Source organism: Limulus polyphemus, unplaced genomic scaffold (genome assembly GCF_000517525.1).
Source record: "Limulus polyphemus unplaced genomic scaffold, Limulus_polyphemus-2.1.2 Scaffold2487, whole genome shotgun sequence".
In the NCBI taxonomy this organism is placed as follows: domain Eukaryota; kingdom Metazoa; phylum Arthropoda; class Merostomata; order Xiphosura; family Limulidae; genus Limulus; species Limulus polyphemus.
In genome coordinates, this window is record NW_013668097.1 from 30,737 (window position 1) to 50,439 (window position 19,703).

The 19,703-nt window shown below is 30.9% G+C and overlaps 1 protein-coding gene across 3 annotated transcripts in view; it reads left to right on the forward strand.

Moving 5' to 3' along the window:
* LOC106467096 (phosphatidate phosphatase LPIN2-like) overlaps positions 1-19,703 on the forward strand; it is an 89,272-nt gene that overhangs the window by 28,662 nt on the left and 40,907 nt on the right. For 2 of the 3 annotated variants that reach the window (XM_013927414.2, XM_013927415.2), the window contains 6 exons: positions 1,874-2,094; positions 4,607-4,702; positions 7,698-8,629; positions 10,241-10,473; positions 12,186-12,339; positions 17,287-17,463. In XM_013927414.2, coding sequence (XP_013782868.1) covers positions 1,915-2,094; positions 4,607-4,702; positions 7,698-8,629; positions 10,241-10,473; positions 12,186-12,339; positions 17,287-17,463 — 1,772 coding nt within the window. In that variant the 5' untranslated portion in view covers positions 1,874-1,914. The remainder of the gene's footprint in view (positions 1-1,873; positions 2,095-4,606; positions 4,703-7,697; positions 8,630-10,240; positions 10,474-12,185; positions 12,340-17,286; positions 17,464-19,703) is intronic. The other variant, XM_013927416.2, reaches the window with a different exon arrangement.

The following is a 19,703-nucleotide window of genomic DNA, read 5'->3' on the forward strand; positions in this document are numbered from 1 at the left end:
AATTTCGTCGGAACGAAGTTACGGAAAGTTAATTAACAAACGGAGACGTAACAATACTATAGTCTATAAAATGAATAATTTGTAGTTGGCAAGTAACTTGGTTCATTTCAACATGATTAGTATTGTCTGATGTGTTTCATTAGGCATTTAAGGAATTACAGACATACTTCATGGGTTGTTAATGAGAATTTAGGGTATTATCATTTCCTGATATTTAGGTTTTGTGGAAGAATGTGTGTGTGTATGTGTGTGTTTAACATTAAAACATTGAATTTTAATTGCAATTTCTAATTATGTAAGTATCATATTACTTTAGTGTCCCCTCTTTTTTGATGTATAGTTTCCCTTTTAATAAAGTATATTTACAAGCATTAAAATCTGATTTTTAAACTTGCTTATGCTGATGTATATGGCAATGTAAGTAATTGTGGTAATTGTTTAGGCAAATATACAGCCATGCAATATTATTCGATATTGTAAGAGAGTGTTACCTTTCTATCCAATTTTTAACTTCATTTTTCATCATATGAAATAGTACTGGATAATAATGAGCACTATGAAATATGAAGACTTTACACATTTTTATGTAGTGCTCAAACATATTCCTGATTTAGTGTTTGAATGTTAATTATTCCTTATGACTGCTACTTTATCAAAGATAAGATAATGTTATGTAAAAAGGGATATCAATGTTCTAAATGTATTAAAAAAAAACCTGTGCTGTTTTAAGAATAACAGCTTTGCCTTACTGAATAATGTTAAGATTTGTGTTTAAAACTGCATTTCATCTCTCACATTTGTGTGTACATGTAATTATATGAATCACTTTAAATATCTTGTGATATTAATTTTTTGTAAGAAATCTAATAGGAAGTTATATGTGTAAAGAATTGTTCATTAGCGTGTTCAGAAATATTAACTTTTAAAGCACATGTTCAAATTTTGCCTAATTTTTTTGTTTTGCATACCCCCTCTCCCCAAAAAAATAAAATAGGTTTTATATTGTGTCTAAGAATTGTACTGACAGTGTTGAAAATGTTTTAACAGAAAAGTTCTACATTCAAAAATTATCGAAGGTAAAGAGCATCTAAGGTATCTTCCTTTAGAGTCTAGACCTAGACCTTGCTGGGGGTCCTTTTTCCCACTAGTTTTGAAGAGAGGCTATCTCACCAATTTCAGTACTTTAAAAGTTGACATCTTTAATATTGTTATGTCACTGATATGTCTAAACTAAATATATTGTTGCAGTACATGTACTGCCATGCCCACAAAAACCTTTCTGTGCCATTGGTTTGATTTTATGGCTTATGATTTTATTTATTCTCCTATTCATGTTGTCGGGTTTATTATTAATTGACCTTATATTTCTTTACCTATTATGATTATCATCTGGTTCTGTTATTAGAATTATTATTGTTTGCTTGTATGTTTTTGTACTTGCATTCTTACTGGAGTTACATCCAAAATTATTATTAGCAGTAAAGGCATATGACAGATCGAGTGTAGTTTCGTCTCATTGATATGAATTTTTGTTTTCTGGTGTATTGATTTATAACATTAGGTAATTCTAACCAGTTTATTATACAGGATTATTTTCGATAATGCAAATATAACTTTTATTTTTCGTCTGATCCATATAGGTAGCTTACATGATCAGAAGTTTGTAATATATGTTACTTTTTGTACTGTTATTGATTAACCTTTGTGTTTCATTATGTATAGAATTTTTTTATACATGTCTGAAATCAGTAGAAAGACCTTCTCATTTATTGTTTAAAAGACCGTTTCTGTGTTTTGAGGGAAGATATTTGAGATTGTTGATTTTGTTATTTCAATTTTTTTTTATTTACTTTATCTTTCCCTGTCTTTGTAGGATAGCCTTTCGTATTGTAAAATCCTAGGAGACCACAAGGCATGAACTATATTGGCAAGTTCATATCCAATTTTCAAAAGTTCTACAGCGAGATCAACTCTGCAACATTAACAGGAGCCATTGATGTGGTAGTAGTCAAACAGCCTGATGGTTCATATATCAGTTCTCCCTTCCATGTTCGTTTTGGGAAAATTGGAGTTTTACGTTGCCGGGAGAAGGTGGTAAGTTTTTTTTTCATGTGTGGAAGAGCAATGTGATACTAAGCTGGAATATTTTCATGTGTTAAAAGATTATAATTCAGGAGAGAAAAAAAAGAGTGGGAAATTATATAAATAGAAGAAAGTAAAAAGGTTCTAACTTATAATTTTATAAAAAGGGGTAAGAACATGTATTGGATATGATTACACTAAATGGAATTTCACTCGTTCATGGCAGAAAATATTAAGTAGACTTCAATGTTTTTCGTTTTAGTCTGCAAGTAGTGGAGAGAAAACTACAACTAGAAGGAGATACCTTTTTCTTTCAAAATACAAACCTAAAATTTTTATATACTCCAGATTTGACTATTTTGTTGATCCAGTAAAATATTAATGAATGCCAATAGAATACTTAACTCATTCAATTACATGTATATGTAGTGGCAGAAATATAAAAGAATCCAATTAGAAACAATCACCCTTGCCTTCTTTGTTCTGTCATTTTATCAGAATGTATTATCACAATCCTTTTATTGATTTTATTTTTAGATTTTCTTTCTATGCTATGAACAACAGTTAGAGTAGCTTCAACAACTTTTCAGTAGAAATTAATAAAGTCCAATAGTGATGTTTTAAAATTTCTGTAGTTTATGGTATGTGTATGTCATAAGTAATTATTAGCAAATTCTCTGTCATGCAATGTTACTTGCAATAAAAAATGATTGAAAGAGACACACACACATATATATATATATATATATATATATATATTTGATTTAGTATGAATTTAAAACAATAGATGAAACTACTACACCTATGTGTTAGGGAGAGGTGAAATTTTGAAATGGCACTAAAAAAATTGGTATATGTTTCAGAGGCAGGGTTTTTTAAGGCTTATTAATTAACATAAAATAAATTTGTGATTTTTTTCTAAAACAATCCATTGGCATCTTAAATAAAAGGTAAAAGTTTTTCTTTTTGTCATTGTTTAATTGTATTTTAAGTTTCACATTATATTATTTTATTTTTTGTTGTTAATATGAATTTTTTAAAAGAATTGATGTTGACATTGAGGGGTCTGTGTCACAAATCAAATGTTATTTTGATGTTTTTTGGTTCTGGTTCATAATTTAACCCTTAACTTAGATAGTGTGAATAAAACGAAAGGGTTAGATATGTTCTGACTGCAATAGCTTGTGTTTTTTTTAATGATGTTCTAATGGCACTGGTCTCCGGAGTACTGATGTTTTTGTAGAACTACTTGCAATAATAATCTCTTAGTAGGACAAAAATGACTTTTGTGTAACTCTAAAATACAAGAAGTTCTTGCCATAGACAATAATTGTAATGCATTGTTATTGTGCAGATATCTGAATGTTGATTTAAAAATAACTTCTGTTTATCTCAGATTTACCTGTGATAATAATGTTAGTTTGTAACGGTTATTTTCTTTTAACACTTTGCAAATTACTTTTGGAAATTCTATTACTATCTAATAGAGATGGCTGATTAACTCTATTAAGTGTTATAATTGATTACATATGATCATTGATTATATTGAGTAATGTCACATAAAATAACCAAATAATCAAAATTATGATTAAATTGGTTACTGTTACAAATATAGTCAACTAGTCCAAATTAGTGTTTCTGGTTATTACTACTATTCAACTAACTTGGATATTGCTATTATGAATTCTCATAATTATTTTTGATTAATTCAAGATAGTTCAGCTTAATCAATTAATGTCATGACTCATAAAAAAAAAAAAAAACTAATCAAAGTTAATGTTTCTGATTATTACCATTGTTTCATTAGAGTAGAATCAGTTCATTGAATGTAATCAATTGTGAGATCTCAATAAACATCCAGTTCTATCATGTATTAATTTTATACCTGAGTTAGATGTAGGAACTTGTGTTTTAAGCATACTTAGTGATGTTGATTATACGAGCTGCTACGTGGATGTACACATCACTTGTATTCTCTGTATTTCTGTTGCAGATTTTCCACTCTTATCTACCATATGGTTATGTACAGCTGGGTAGTTATATCTACATTAGCAAAATTTAATCAAAAAATTATGTTAAAGAAATTATTAGTTTTTATTGGAAAATTGATTTTAATGAGCAGCCTCTAAAAATTTAGGTCCATTTTCTCCATGGGATTTTCCACAGCTGAGCTTCTTAATTAGGTTGAAAGTTGAGTGTTTTAAGTTGATGACGTGATAGAATTAACAAAGGCAAGTTTTTATGGCTTTCATTCAGCATTTTTATACTATTGATTCTATTGCAGGAATGGAAATGTGTGCAAGAAGTTAGACTAATTAAAATTACACAGTTGATGTCAAGAAAATTTTTTGTAATTTTTTTAAATCTAATTTTGTTCTAAGAATAATTCAAGTTTTGTGTGTAGTTGTCACATTTATGTATGGAATTAATAAGAGAACATTGATAAATTTCTTTGAATAGGTAGCTAAATAAAATAGAGGTGATTAATAATATCTAATTGAATGTATATTTTTTTTATATCAAGGTGGACATAGAAGTGAATGGAGAACAGATAGACATTCATATGAAACTCGGAGAGTCTGGTGAAGCATTTTTTGTTGAAGCAGTAGAAGAAGAAACGGTGATGTATAATTTTAAATTAATGTCATTTGTGATATTTTCAATATTTAGTACTTCATTATGGCTTACAACTGTCAAACTCTTTGAAGTTACTTTTATTAAGTTATAGAAAAAAAATTAACATTTCAATGAACATATATTTAAAAAAAAAAAGCATTATAATTTAGTTCCAATTGAAACACATTACCTTGTATCTTTGAAATCAATCTTTGTTGCAATTGTCCATGTGCAGGGAGACCCTTTGTTTTATTACAGATAATTTCTGAGGCATATCTCTCTTTTTTTCAATCAAACATTTTTTACCTTATGTCTTAAAGTGTCAGTGATTTGCCTTTTATGTTTATTTAACTCATGATTCATTTGATTCATTAAGATGTGACATCAGGTTGTTTCTCTGGCATTTAAGCTTTGTGATTCTGCCTTTGTTGTATGTACACCTACTTCTCAAAAATATCTATTTTCTTCTGGTGTTGCAAATGCCAGAGCGGACTTTAAATCCTTAACCAAGGTATATGTTTATTGATTTAAACTTTGATTTCATGGCCCAAACATCTTTTTACTTTGCTCATTTTTAATTTCTGGTGTGATTAAGGATAACTACAGAAACTATTCTTATTTAAAATCCTGATTCTTTTTATTATCACTACACTTAACAATGCTATGTTCCATCTATTCATTTATAAATTGCCATTTGCTAATGCACAACTAACAATGTTACCACCAATATGAATTAAAGAAACAAAAAGCAAAAATTTACTAAAATTAGACTTGCATGCCAACAATAGCATGAGATGATTTTAACAACCAAGAACTTTAAATTGCAAGTTTACAAGTAAGTGTTACTAGATTTAGATTTTTTTTCTTAAATTTGTTTTTCATAAGGAAATTGTGCATAACCTTTTTTTTTTTTTTCTTTGAACTATATACCTGAAAAAGCTAACTCTGAGTTACATTTTTATTAATAACTAACAGAAATACCCACCTTCCGGGCAGGTATAACTGCTAGTTCCCGCGGAAGGCTATTGGGCCTGTAGCCTTTTCTCGAATTGTCTGACAGTTCTACAACAATATACTCATACTTGACATCAATAATGTTCACCAACCATGAGTAAAAGGATTTTATTGAAATTTTAGTTTAAAAATGAGTTATCATCACAGCATTACATCACAGAGTAGGTTTTATTGAAGTATTTCTTTGTAGATGCAGTTATCAATGAAAGTGTCTTACTTTTCTGTTGCAACACTCATGAGATTTTCATTAAAGAAAAACAAAAATTTTGTTTAAGTTTGTTTTTTGAATGTTTTATATTTGTAATATTTATTGGTTAAATCTGAAACTTACTCCTTTTGTTTGTAATTTTTATTGATTAAATTTGAAACATATTATTTTTGTGGAAATTCCAGTGGTTTTATTTATTACTCAGTTATAAAAATACTGCCTAGTTATAAAAATATTACTCAGTTATGATTGGTGATTATTGGTGCAGTAGTTTCCGAGAATCAAGTTTTGGACGTATACATCACAAGCTCCATTATAATAAAATCTACAGAGAAAAGAAGTAAAACTGTTTTATAATTGTTCAGAGGCATTAGGTTTTGAGTATCTTATCTTCTTCTGATAGATTAGAAATTACACACAAGCACACACATTTTCCACAACTATTTCTGTTTATGTTTTTTCTGGGTAAACAAGTTTCCCTTGTGTTGTTTTGCTTCCTAGGTAGATTATGCTCTTGGTAACTTTCTGCTTTATCTGAGAAACTACTTGTAATAGAAATAGTCATTATTACGTGGCTAATAGTGAATCGTCAGTGACTTTTATACTAAAACTTTGTCACTAATTGACTTATGACATTAGTTTTCCATGTACATTTCCCTGTTTTTCATTTTCTTTTAGATAATTTTTTTCTGGGTATGTGACTTTTTAGGATTCACAATTCCTTTTTCATTGGATTAATATAGGTTGAGCTTATGCATTACTTCAACATATTGTGTTGTATTTATTGTTTTTTTTTCTATAGGAAGGTATAAATTCTTCTCTGAACATAATCTTTCCTTTTCTATCTAAAGGGTCTATTTACAGATCCTTATTAAAGAAGTTTATCCTCTAAATAGTTTATCTAGATATCCACTTAAGAAGAATACTTTCATGTATTTCATTCTACATTTGTTCTCGACTTTCAACTTGGAAGTTAGTTAATAAGAAAGGGAGATATTTTATTCATATACAATACTAGCTGGTTAATTTTTTTAAAGCTCAAAATGGAAAGTCATGAAATAACTGGAAAAATTACTGTTGACATATATCCAGTATGTTATAGATAAATGGACAGATATATATAATGTTTTGTGACCAAATTATATATCTTAAACCAAAGATTACTGAAACCTGATATAATCACTATGTTTCATGGACATTACTATTATTATTATGTATACAACTGATTTAACATTATCAATAACAAATGAATATAAAAAAAGTAAAAAAACACATAACCTTCCACCCTATTATTTTTGTAGAATTGGTACCAACCCATTTTTTTTGGGGGGGGGGGCTTTATAACGTTTTATTGATTCAGTTACAATCTAAAGTGTGTGAGATATAAGTGCTTTTAGTGAAATCTGACAATAGGTGCAAATATTAAGAAATTAAATAAATAAATTTATTTACTTTGTAACTATAATCTAACAACTAGATATCTGGGTTGAGTATTTATCTTGCTTACTTGCGTCATTTTAATTCAATTGAAGACATTAATTTACTGAAGTAAACTCTAGACGAAAGAGCTGCTTTAGTAAGTTAACTTGCAGTACAGTTATTAAATTATTTTAAAGGTAAAATTTTAAGTTCAGTAACTTGGCAGATTGTGATACATTTTTATATTGTACATTAACTTACTGAAGCAGCCATCTATTATATCTAAATGCATTTTAATATTATTTGTAACAAGTATTTTGAAGTTGCTTATTTTAAGTTGGTCTCATCTCACCTTAAGGTTCCCAGTGAGTTGGCAACTTCCCCTATCCCATCATGTCCAGATATTGGTCAAGAATTACGTAATTTAAAAGAGTTCAGTAAAAGCGATCATAAAGAAGTTGCATTGTGTCTTCCTGGAAATGACAAACCAGAAAATGATTATTTTGGTGAAGTGGAAACAACCTTTACAGTGCAGGATTCTGATCAGTTTATCCATGGTATGGTGACAAATGAACATTACACTACTCAGTTTGGGAGTAGGGATGTTGAAGTTGAAAGACAAGAAATTTCTGCTGTTGGTTTGTTATCCCAAGAAGGTATTCAAGTTGAAACCAATTTCCAAACTACAGTTGTTAATACCATACCATCATCTCAGTCTGGAATTCTAACAGTCCCAATAATCTCTAGTTGCCCAACTAGTCCATCAAATAATTTTAACCTGAGAGTTCCCAATTTTGTGCCAATAAAAAAGACCTTTGATGAGTTATCAGTTGGTGTACAAACTGATATATCACTTGGAGGCCATGAAGACACTCATAGTAACCAGTTTAATAGACTGTTATCAGGACAGCTGCCTATGGATGTTACATTTAACATAGAAGAAGAAGTCAAAACAAGAAAGAAGCGAAAAAGAAAAATTGGCAACAAAAGACGACCTCGTAGTCAAGAAGTTATCAGTCATTTAGAACGAAGAGATTCTTTGGAATATAAAGTTGGTTCTTCTCAAGAGCATTGTGTGCCTGATGATGATGTTGATGACATTTTCAAGATGGATGATGATTATTTAGATGATTCCAACAATCTTTCAACCTTGTCTAGGTCAGTCACTCTGCCTCTTGCTAATAACAAACTTGCTCTTCCTGATGTTGAGTGGACAACACGTAGATTTTCTGCTAGCTACTTGGGAGATTTTCATCCTTTCAGTGATGGTGATATTACACCAATCATGAGGTTTGTTAAGCTTCATCTATATGCATATTTAAAAAAAAAAAGATTGATTATATCGTAAAAGTTAAAAAAAATCATTTTCTAACTCCACATATAGGAGTAATGTTTGTAAGGAATCAAAAATATTGCTTTCATGACATTACTTGATAATTTTATTTTTAACATTTCTTTAGTAGACTATCTCAGTGTTTCATGTCCAAAATTGTATTAATGTATACACTAGTTCTAGAGAAATGGGTGAAAACTTGTTCATAAAACAGAATAAGCAAAAGGAAGAGTGCCTTGGAATTTGACGTACAAATAGGTTTTTTTTAAATAATACAAATTATTTCTGTGTTAAAAAGAAAACATATGATGAATGAGTCAAAGATTGCACATAATGAGAAATGTTTATGTTTCTAAAAACAATGATCCATATTCTTTGCATTTACTCATTGTAACCCTTACAGTCAGCAGTCTTCTTTTACTGTATTTATGAGAAAGAAAAATAAAATGCATAATGTAAGGAGGTTAAAACATGCGCATTTAAAAATAACATGCTTAAAATACTTTTGTAATTTGAATTTGCTGTGCCATTCATTACTGTATCATATCTTTACATACAACAAGTTCCTAGAAGTGAGGCAACATGATTTAAAGAATGAGTTTGAGTACTTAATGTCAAAAGATGTGTATCAAAAATGATATGATTAACACTAATAATCAGGTATTGGGAAGATTATTAGTAAATTTTATTACTTGATAAAACTTAATGCATTTACATACACTGTAAAGATAAAAAAGAAAGCATAGGGATAAGCCACTAGGACACAAAACCACAATGACAAGCTTACCATTGATTTAATGTGAGTGAAGCACACTTATATCCCACTGATATGGCTTGTACATATTTTTGTTTCGATACCAGTGGTGAGCAGAGCACGGATAGCTCTTTGTGTAGTTTGTGCTTATTAACAATAACCAAACCATTATCTTTTCCAATGTTGTGAAAATTAGCTCACAAGATAGTTTGTAACCAGTAAGAAATCTCCACATTTGAATGAACCAATATGTGTACACATGCTAAAGTACCAAGTTCTTAATTTTTTCAGTTATGTTTCACCATTAGTTTTAATCATATCATTTTCTTAAAAAATAGCTTTTTTTGCATTATCCCTTTATAAGCGTTAACAGAAACTTCCTCGTCATATCTTAACTATCCATTCTTTATGCTGAATTACAAGATAATTATTAACTTTATTTTTACCAATTTCCAAAAGAATAATTTAACTTTTAAATTTATTGATTCTTTGATATCATAAAACATGAATATTTTTGAATACATGACTTTTCTTATAGTGATTAATAACTACATTTGTTACCAGTTCTTCATTTCTGTTGAGTATTTGAATTGTTTATCTCAAAATATTTTTATCCACTTTATTTTACAAAATGTTTTAAAGATGGTGATATATAAGATACGATTAATTTAGGTTCATGTTAATGGATTTATGATTTGTACTTTATGGTTAAAATTTCACATTATATTTCATATATTGACATTTTATCATATTCTTATTTTTCATAATGCTTGTAATAGTTTAGTTTCAAGAACAATGAATTCCATTTTTCCAGTCCAACAAAACCCAGACCACCTAGCCCAAAGTCTGATTCTGAGTTTGAGATCCAGAAATATGATGCTGTGAGTCAGACTGAATCAGACACAGTTAGCTGGAAATGGGGAGAGTTTCCAAAGGTGCCCCAGAGGAATCCAGAAGAAAAAGTCAGAGTTTTATCATCTTTAGACTTAAAATCTGAAGTACTGTCATCTGATGAGGAAGAACTTCCAAAGAAATCTGAAGGAAGTGGTAAGCCTTTGTTGTTGCAAATTTCATTGCTAACAATTTCTTATTGTGCGATAAATATAAGATAAATGTAAGTTTTTAGGACCATCAACACGTTTGTATCTTTCTTTAATTACAATACCATGAAATTCTGTTATGTTGTACTCCATTATTTATTAAATATTAGCTTTGCTTGATCCACCAAAAAAATGATGGATTGGAGTTTTATAAAAACCATTGGGGGGGGGGCACCTTTCCTTCAGCAAGCTCTGTTCACGAAACTCTCCTATACAGTTAAGATAGTCTTTGCCCCTGTAAGCTGATGCAACCTATACAATTAAGATAGTTTTCTGCATTTTTAAGTTTGCATCTTATATGTATATATAGTTTTGTTACTAAGTGACACAGATGAACAGTATTACCAAAAGACAACTGGCATTTATTTATGTATGTATGTGTATGTATATATATTTTATTTATTTATTTGATTTTTTAAACATTTTCTTTTTCTCATTTCTCACTACTCAATTGCTATAAAATCTTAATACCTATTTACTTATGCCGGCAAATGGATCTAAATAACTACTTGTTCATGATTATGAAAATTGGTAAACATAATTATTTGTTTGACAACAGAACTTGTCAGTATTTCATTAAAAGTTTAAAAAATTCTTTGACTGTTTTGTGCTGCTGTTCAAACTATAATGTCTTTTTTTTATTCCTGGAGGAGTTTTTAATATGTTAACATTTATTCAAGACAGTAATCTAAAAACATTGTATAGAAAATTGTCAGGTGAATCTGATTTGTTCTTTCAAGTTTGTTTTCTTAGTTGCTGTATCTCAGTCTTTTATTAAGTAATGTAAATGCACTGTTGTCAGTTGTGATGACAAAACCTTGTCGAAACGTTGTACATTTGCTGTTATGTTAAACTTATGTTAAAGTTTTTCTTCATTACCCATTCAAGCCGTCTCCAGCCATTATTAGTCTCAAAGTGGGTTCCTCGTCATCGATTTCTCATATTCATTAAGGAGGTTTTAAAGGTTATGCAAATGAAATGTGAAAATTGTAAGATGAAATGAAATATTTTTCTGTTGGCATGAAAAATCACCTTTCACTCATACTTATGCAATATTTGGAAATTCACAGATAAATATTTATTGAAAATATTTTATTAAAAAGTCAGATTTTGTAATGTTTACTAAAAGTTTGCCAATTTTCATTAAGATATACATGATAAATTCAGAATTATAGTAAGCATTATTATCTATAGCTTCAGAGATATGGAATCAGTCAATTTGAACAGATAATTAAATGAATTACTCACCCTAACCAGTGACATTAGCAATTTATTTTCATACTAGTATTATTAATACAGTTAAAGTAATTTACTGACCATGGCTTCTGTAAAAACTACAAAAAAAATCATTTATACCAATGTATAATATATCTGCATGTAAGAATGAAGAAAGTTATTTTTTAAGATTGACATTCTGACCAGGCAAGTACACGTGTCAGTTATATCATCACTGCTGAAAAGTTTGTTGATATTCTAAGAAATATATAGTTAATAGTAATACAACAATTTCCAAACATGTTGCTTAGTATAGATGGAACCTGTTGTATGCTATATAATTTTACCTATGACATCAGGAAATGTACTAAAAGTACAGTTTTTACATTTTGTGTGGTATAATTTAAGTTATTGGTTAGATACAGAATTTCCATATTATTACAGATGAGAGAAAGTCACTACTTGGAGGTGTGTTGAATTTCATGAGAACAACAAAAAAAATGCATCATAAACCTGAATCTGAAGGTATTTATCTGGATGATCTCAATCCTGATAATTTAAATCCTGAAGTAGCAGCTTTGTACTTATCAAAATTCAGGTAGGATTTGTGAAACCTCTCTCACCAATGGGTTGAAATAACTTAGTATGGTCAGTACTAAGCAATATAAGGTTTATATATTGTTACAAAGACAAAAAACACAGCGATTAAATGTAATGGAAATGGTGTCAGCAGGTGATAGGTAAAGTCTTGTCTAGTGTATGAATGGTGAATAGACCTTGCCAAATATGGCTAATGTTGCTAGAGCCATTATCACGGTTTAATCTCAAGTTTATGTACCTATACTCAATATTCCAATCTCTTGTTCTTTGTACTCTTGTTGTCAGCTTTTCTTAACCTTCAAATTATCAACTTATTTTTATACTGTTCTCTACTGATGGTGTCTAAATGTTGCATCTACTTTAGTAATTGTATGTTTTTGTATTATACAACACTCATTATAAAACGCTGACCAAAAATTTGGTGGAAAAATCCCTCATATTCTATGTAAAATACATAAAGGCCTCCACATATAATTAGTAGGACTATTTTCCAATATTGATGGTGTTTTTGTTTACATTTATGTTATTTTAGTGACTCTGTAATTAATAAAGTCAAAGACCCAAAAGCAATTTGGTAAATAAAGTGTTTAGAGAATGTGTTTTTAAAATTACTAATGGGGTCCATGTAGGTTAATTTGAGTTTGACTGATAAACACTGACTGATTACGTCAACTTTCTAGACATTGTACATGCAGTATGCCCTTTTCAGAATGTTGCTTGTTTCATTTTTGAATTCAGTTAACACCTCCTAGTGTTCTGCATTTGTAATCTAACTACTCAAATGTAACAACATATGTTACTTGTTGTCATGGTTAGCAGCTTATGTGTTCACCTAAAGTTTAATTCTTATCAGTTACTTTTTGTCATTAATTAGATACTAATTACTAACTAGTTTATATTCTACATTTTGGCTGATAACCTGCTGCAGTCTTTAAGAATGTCTTGAAAAGGAGTGTTTTGGATGGTAGCAGCTGTCATCTGATTCTGTGTCTCCTTGATATAAAGGCTGGAATGTTATCCAGTTGTCTGGGATCTCCCCAGTAGGATTGAATGAAATGACTATTTGAATGCTTTTGAGAGTTTGACTGAGTGTGTTATGATTCAAGTATATGTATAAAGTTTATTTTTATATTTTTTATGTGTATTCATATCCCATTGTGTTTGTATAATTCCATTTTTATTGTAGTCTTGTATGTCTATTATTCTCATGAGTTATTAACTTTCATTGGGCCTTTTGTGGTTTAATGTGTACTAGCTGTAGTTATGTTGTGTTGTGGTTTCTGAATACTATTCTAACTTTATGCTGTATTTCTTGTACATTTTCATAGAGACCTTTGACATAAGAGAACATGGTTGTGTGTCTGTAATTTCTTTGTACTTATTTTGATGTTTATTTCTTTATAAAGTGTTCAGAGGTATCTATTGTCAAGGAGGGTTACAGTGATATGTTTCTTGTCCTTCATCTTGGTATCAGTAGAAAATTTCCACAACTTTACAGAAATAACTTGCATTATCTCTTACAAAAAAAAAAAGAAAGAAAAGGAGCACTCACTTGCATACAAGTTTGCATCATGAATAAAATACAAAATATACTGTAGCGACAACAACTTGAGGGAACCTCCGCAGTTTGTTATTATTTACTGTTCCTGTTTGTTTAATGTGTTTTGTTTATTGGTCAGATGTATGTATGTTTATGTGTGTGTGAAACAAGAGGGTGTGGGCATGTGTTAGAGTGGATATGTCGGCCACGTTTCCATGTTTTTTTCGATGTGAAATGGTTGCAGAGGGTGTTTTGTTGAATTAATAAAAAGAAAAATTAAACAGTACTTTTGTTATTCTTAGCACTATGAAGGATTGACATTACAATTATTTGGTAAATTATACAATAAGATAATGCAGTATTAATATGAACCTTAAAACAGATCATCACATCAGTTACATCAGTTTTTATAGTAAATACTCTACCTAAGTAGTTTGACTGGTAAAAATAATTTACACATACTGTCTATACACAGTAATAAATAGGCAAATACTACATTAATAATAAGATATCTATGTATATTCCAGCACATCATATTCCATAAGTGAAGTGAAAGCAAGAACAAAAAACATTCTGAGTGAAGTCTAAGTGGAATACAGAATATGGTTCTATGTCAAATTCAAAATGTTCAAAGTAACTAGTTTGACAGGTAACTCATATATATAACTACATTAAATAAAACAACTTGCACATAGACAGAAAAGAATGATGACTTTCATTCATGTTGCTCTGCAGTGAAGACATTAAATTTTTCTCTCCCTCGCTGAATAGCATTGAAAAGAATGTTCACTCATATTTCACTACTCAAAAAACACTGTTTAAAATTCATTCACAGTTTCTTTCATCACCACGTGACTGTTTGAAGCCAATCAAGATGCACAAACCAGGGTTACTCTAAAGAAAGTTAAAAAGCACAGTATAAAAATGTAACCTGAAACAATAGAGCTGAATTTTTAGTGGAAAGGGTATGTCATGTCTCAGAGTCTTTTAAATTTTGGGTTCAGCAAAAAAAAGAAGTGAGGATAAAGGGGGCAAAAAAGAAATGGCCCAGTAAACCAATTACTAGTGATGATAATGAAACTGCTAGTAGCAGCAGTTGTCAATTATCTGTCATAAAAGGATAAAAATATGATGGAAATAAAAAAAACGATTGTTTCGGTCTCAGAAGGACACTTGGCCGTGGTTAGTTCTCAAGGAAAGCCAGTCCTAGGGTAAATCAGTCTCCAAAATGTATAGTGAGGTTTGCCTGAAATATTCTACAACAGAAGCTAGTCACTTTGGATCAGGTATGAATGCTTTCTTGAATGGATGTGAGCATTTTCATATTGAGTTAAATGGATCACACATCTCACATGGCATGTGTGTCATGGTAATCAGGAGAATATAAAATCAGATAGTGCTGCTATAGAGACAGTGAGTTCTTCTAGTTCTACAACTTCGTCTGGGGTACAACCCTTTACTGTACAGACAATTTACAAGCTGAATGAGGTGGAAATGAAGAGATTAAGAGTGTTATTGAACAATTCATGTTTATTTGCTAAACAATGCAAACCTCTATCAGACATATAATTTTGTGCGAAGTAGTGGAGAAGGCTGTTGTGGATGTTGGAGACAATTACACCAGTGGAAGGAAAGCCTCTGAATTCATTAGATGTGTGGCAGAAGCTCTTAGATGTGACATAAAAGATATGGTTAGTGGATCAAGGCTCATCTGTACTATAGCCGATGCAAGTACAAATAATGTCATCATTTAACAGGAAACTGTTCTAGTAAAGGTTGTCAATGGAGGGAATCCCTATACAGTGTTAGAAGATCATATTCCACTGGAACATGCACATGCATTAGATGTCTTAGATGGTATTCTTAACAGAATTAAGAATCTATCTTTGGATCTGACAGTCTCCAAATAAAACCAGGTCTAACATTAATATCAGTAAATTTGGATGATACAGTTATTATGATGGATCACAAAGGTGGTGGTGCATCACTACTAGAAAAAGATAAATCAATTTTACTATCCTTCCACTGTGTAGCTTCCAACTTCCAGTTGGCTATTCTAGATGCAATGAATTCTATGTCTTACAATGCTCAGTTTGAAAGAGATTTTTAAATTTTACTCAAAAGCCCAAAAAAGTGAGTAGATGCAAAATATATTGGAAAGGTTATAGATAATTTTTTGCTCACTTCACTATTGTGAAACAGGTGCGATGGATCTTAAGTAAATCTAAATGCCAAGCAGCAAAACCTGCAGGTTGTAGTTTTTGCACTTAGGTCAAATTAGTGGTGAATCTGCAGTTAAAACAAGGAAGGTCCTTGTTGCAGTCACTGGTGTCAGTTTCAGCGAAACACAGTAAAGCCTAAGAGATATCCTATAGCCAGTATCACATCTTTCAGAATTCTTTCAGTCTAATGACCTACTGGCAATACATGTCCAGCCTGCAGTGAAACAGTGTGTCTTAAGATTTGTTGAACTGAAGAATGACTCAGGTGTACACATACAGCAGTTTAAGATGTACAATCCAGAAAAAAGAAAATTTTGGGATGATTAAGCTGAGATCAAATTGGACCAGCAGCCAGTTTAACAAGTAATGTTAAAATAATTGACAGAATGGTCAAGTACATTGATGAAAGGTTTTCCAACTTCGACTGTATCTCAGCTTAGACATTCGCTGCTTATGTCATACACAAAAATTAGATATGCTAAGTTTTGGTAAAAATATTTGAATTGCTTTACGTTTTCTTTAAGACTAGGTGAGTGCAGCAATGTCAAAAACTGTTCATTGTTAAGTAAAACATTTGGTAAATAAAAGTTACATTTGATTTGCTTGTGTATTTTATGGGATTGTGATGGGACGTGTAGATTTCTGAACATTTTGTTGCATGGGGTTGTCAATTTCTGAAGTGAGTAGTGCTGTATAAATGGACTGTGTTTTTTAATGGACTATGTTTGATGTATGTGATTGTATAGACAACTAAATGATGATGAGGACTAGTTAAGTTTATTATTATGAAGACCATATCATGTGGAGGACAAGTTGAATTTGTTTAATATTTATGTTTATTCAGACCACAAGATCGTGTTGAGGAATAGCCACATGAAGTGTTTGTTACCTTTCTAGAATGTAGGTGATCGTATTAAGGTTTTATCACATGATATTTGTACATTTAATACTTTTATTGTAAAAACTACTACAGGATCATGTTTAGGACTATTTAGTTTGAATATTTCTTTAGTCCAGTTTAAAAGATTAAAACAACCATTTAGTATTGTGGAGATTAATAACTTTGTGAATACTTTTGAAAATGTTGATTTACCTATGTGTGGATTTATTATTGTTCTCATTCAGTTTATTTTGCGGCTTGCTTTCTATAATGAGTTTTCAGATTCATTCTTATTCTGTAAAGGTCCCCTATCCGAACAATTCAACCTGGCAAAGGAACTGAAAGTAAAGATGAGGATGCTGAATCGGGTAATGGACCCTCATTGCCTCAGTCTCCTCTGAGTGTTGAAGGTGCTATCAGTGGATCACAGTCATTGGATAGTGACTCTGATGAAAGACATTCTGTTTTTGATATATGTTGGTTAGTATTGTGGAATATCTCTTTTGATAGATCTTGTTTTGTACAATTTAAAATAAGCCATATTTTTTCTGTTTAAAAATTGTAGGACATGTAATTCAATATTATTATAAATATAAAGTTGATAAAATGGAATAAAATTATTTATTTAGGCAGTTGTCTAATATTTGTATGCCATTAGTTCTTTTAGTGGACCAATATGGCATACTAGCACCAACTTAATACCTTGTTTTCTATACCACCACTTCATAAGGATTTTTCCCATTCCTGTATCTTCAGAACATATATTTATGATTATAAGCCTCTTTTTTGTTTTATAGAGAAAAAAAAACACCTGTTTTGAATTCAGTTTTCCTTGCATAAAGTTGTCTTGCTACACTTGCTTTGAAGTTTAATTGCTTACTTCATATTCCCATGCATCCTGCTCTCCCTCTTTTCTCTGACCTGACAACATTTCAGTGGCATTTAGCAACATTCGTCAGTTGCCGTTGAGAAGTTTACACTACAGTTGCATATTTATTAGTAAAACAAAGAGTTTTCATCCCATCACTATTTTAACAACATTTAAAATGTCCAATTAAACTTACCATTTGAAACACCCTACATATTTAACCTCATCATGTGCACCACATACTTCTTTTGATTTCGAGCATTTTATTCTTTGTTGCCAAAAATATTATTAGAGAAGAGGGGATGTCATATTTTGTTGTTGTTAGGGGGTGGGTCCAGCATCAGAATTGGACACAATCTGAATACCTACTAACTTTTGTCAGTAACCATCGGTTCATATTTGGTACAAAAGATGCTATTTCTCTTCGAAAGCATTTGTCTTTTTCGTCCAAACGTGTTCCAGAGCATTTCAGCTTTATTTATATCAGAGTTCTGTGGTGGCCGAAGCAGATTCTCTAAGTTACTTGTCTCAAACCACTGCTTGACATGTCATGTGGTATTACATACTGGATTATCTTGCTGAAAGAGATGTGATCCTTCCATAAAGAATTTCAACAATGCAGGTAGTGCACTATTGCCCAGAATGTCACAGTACTAAGGCATTCATGTCTTTCTTAACTGTTATCAGTGGACCAAGTTCGAAGCAGCTAAAACAAGCCTATGCTATGATATCACCCCCCACATACACCAACACCACCAATCATTGTGATTGGGATACCTCTGTCATATCCAAAATGTTCTCCAGGTTACCTTCAGACCCAGATCAGTCCATACAAAACAATGAGTAGCAATATTTATTACTCCATATGAATGTTTCCTTTTGTTCAAAGCACTATGAGAACTGACACTAAAAACTCACGACTGATGAGTGAATTAGGGTCTGCTGCACTCCCTTAAAATCCAGCAGGATGGAACTTGCGATCTAATATCTTATTAAAAGTACTGATGTTGAGTTTAATGCCAGATGTGTAGTGTCATTTCATGATAAGTTTTAAAGTTTGCATCGATTTAAGTATATTATTCTGAGTGACTTAGTCAGTATTTTCTATTAGCATATTCAATTGAGTTCTAGTTTCTTAGTACATTTCCAGCACTGGATTTAAATATGAGTGGGTTGGCTGAATCTCATATGGGTAGTCATTCTTCCATGAATGTCCTGATATTTTCTCATAATATCCTAACACCAGCTGATTCTTTCTGGCTACCTGACATTTATAAATGATGTAACAGTACACCATTGGGTCTTATACAGATTTAATGAGTATGGGTCTGATACTATTTCAGGGTGCTTTATCCCAAAGCTTTTGGTAGTGTAGTATGTATGTGTTTTCTTAGAATATCATAAAAAGATTTAATCATTTAGAATATATTCACGATACAGTTGTGATAAATATCAGTGTTGTAGATCTCAAGACTCCACATCGGAAGGTCTTTTTCAGACCATTTGAGTATTGATGTTTTGCAGGTCTTGAAACCAAGACCGGTTGAATTTAAAAGTTTTACCAGTATTTAGACCTATCCAGGATTATTATGCACCAAATATCAATTGTACAGCAGTTCATATGAAGTGCAGTGTAGCATCAAAGATGTTTTATTAGTAAAACCTCTTGGTAGTTGGTACTACACCTTTGCAATGATGTTTAAAGTGCCTCCCTATTTTTGCTTACATCACCAACTGCCATATTACCTGTATGTCAATCTGCTGTTATAACATGCACTATTCAAAAATAATTACAATATACATTGCATTATGCATAGGCTAACTACAAATTTAGTATGACCTTCATCTGGTG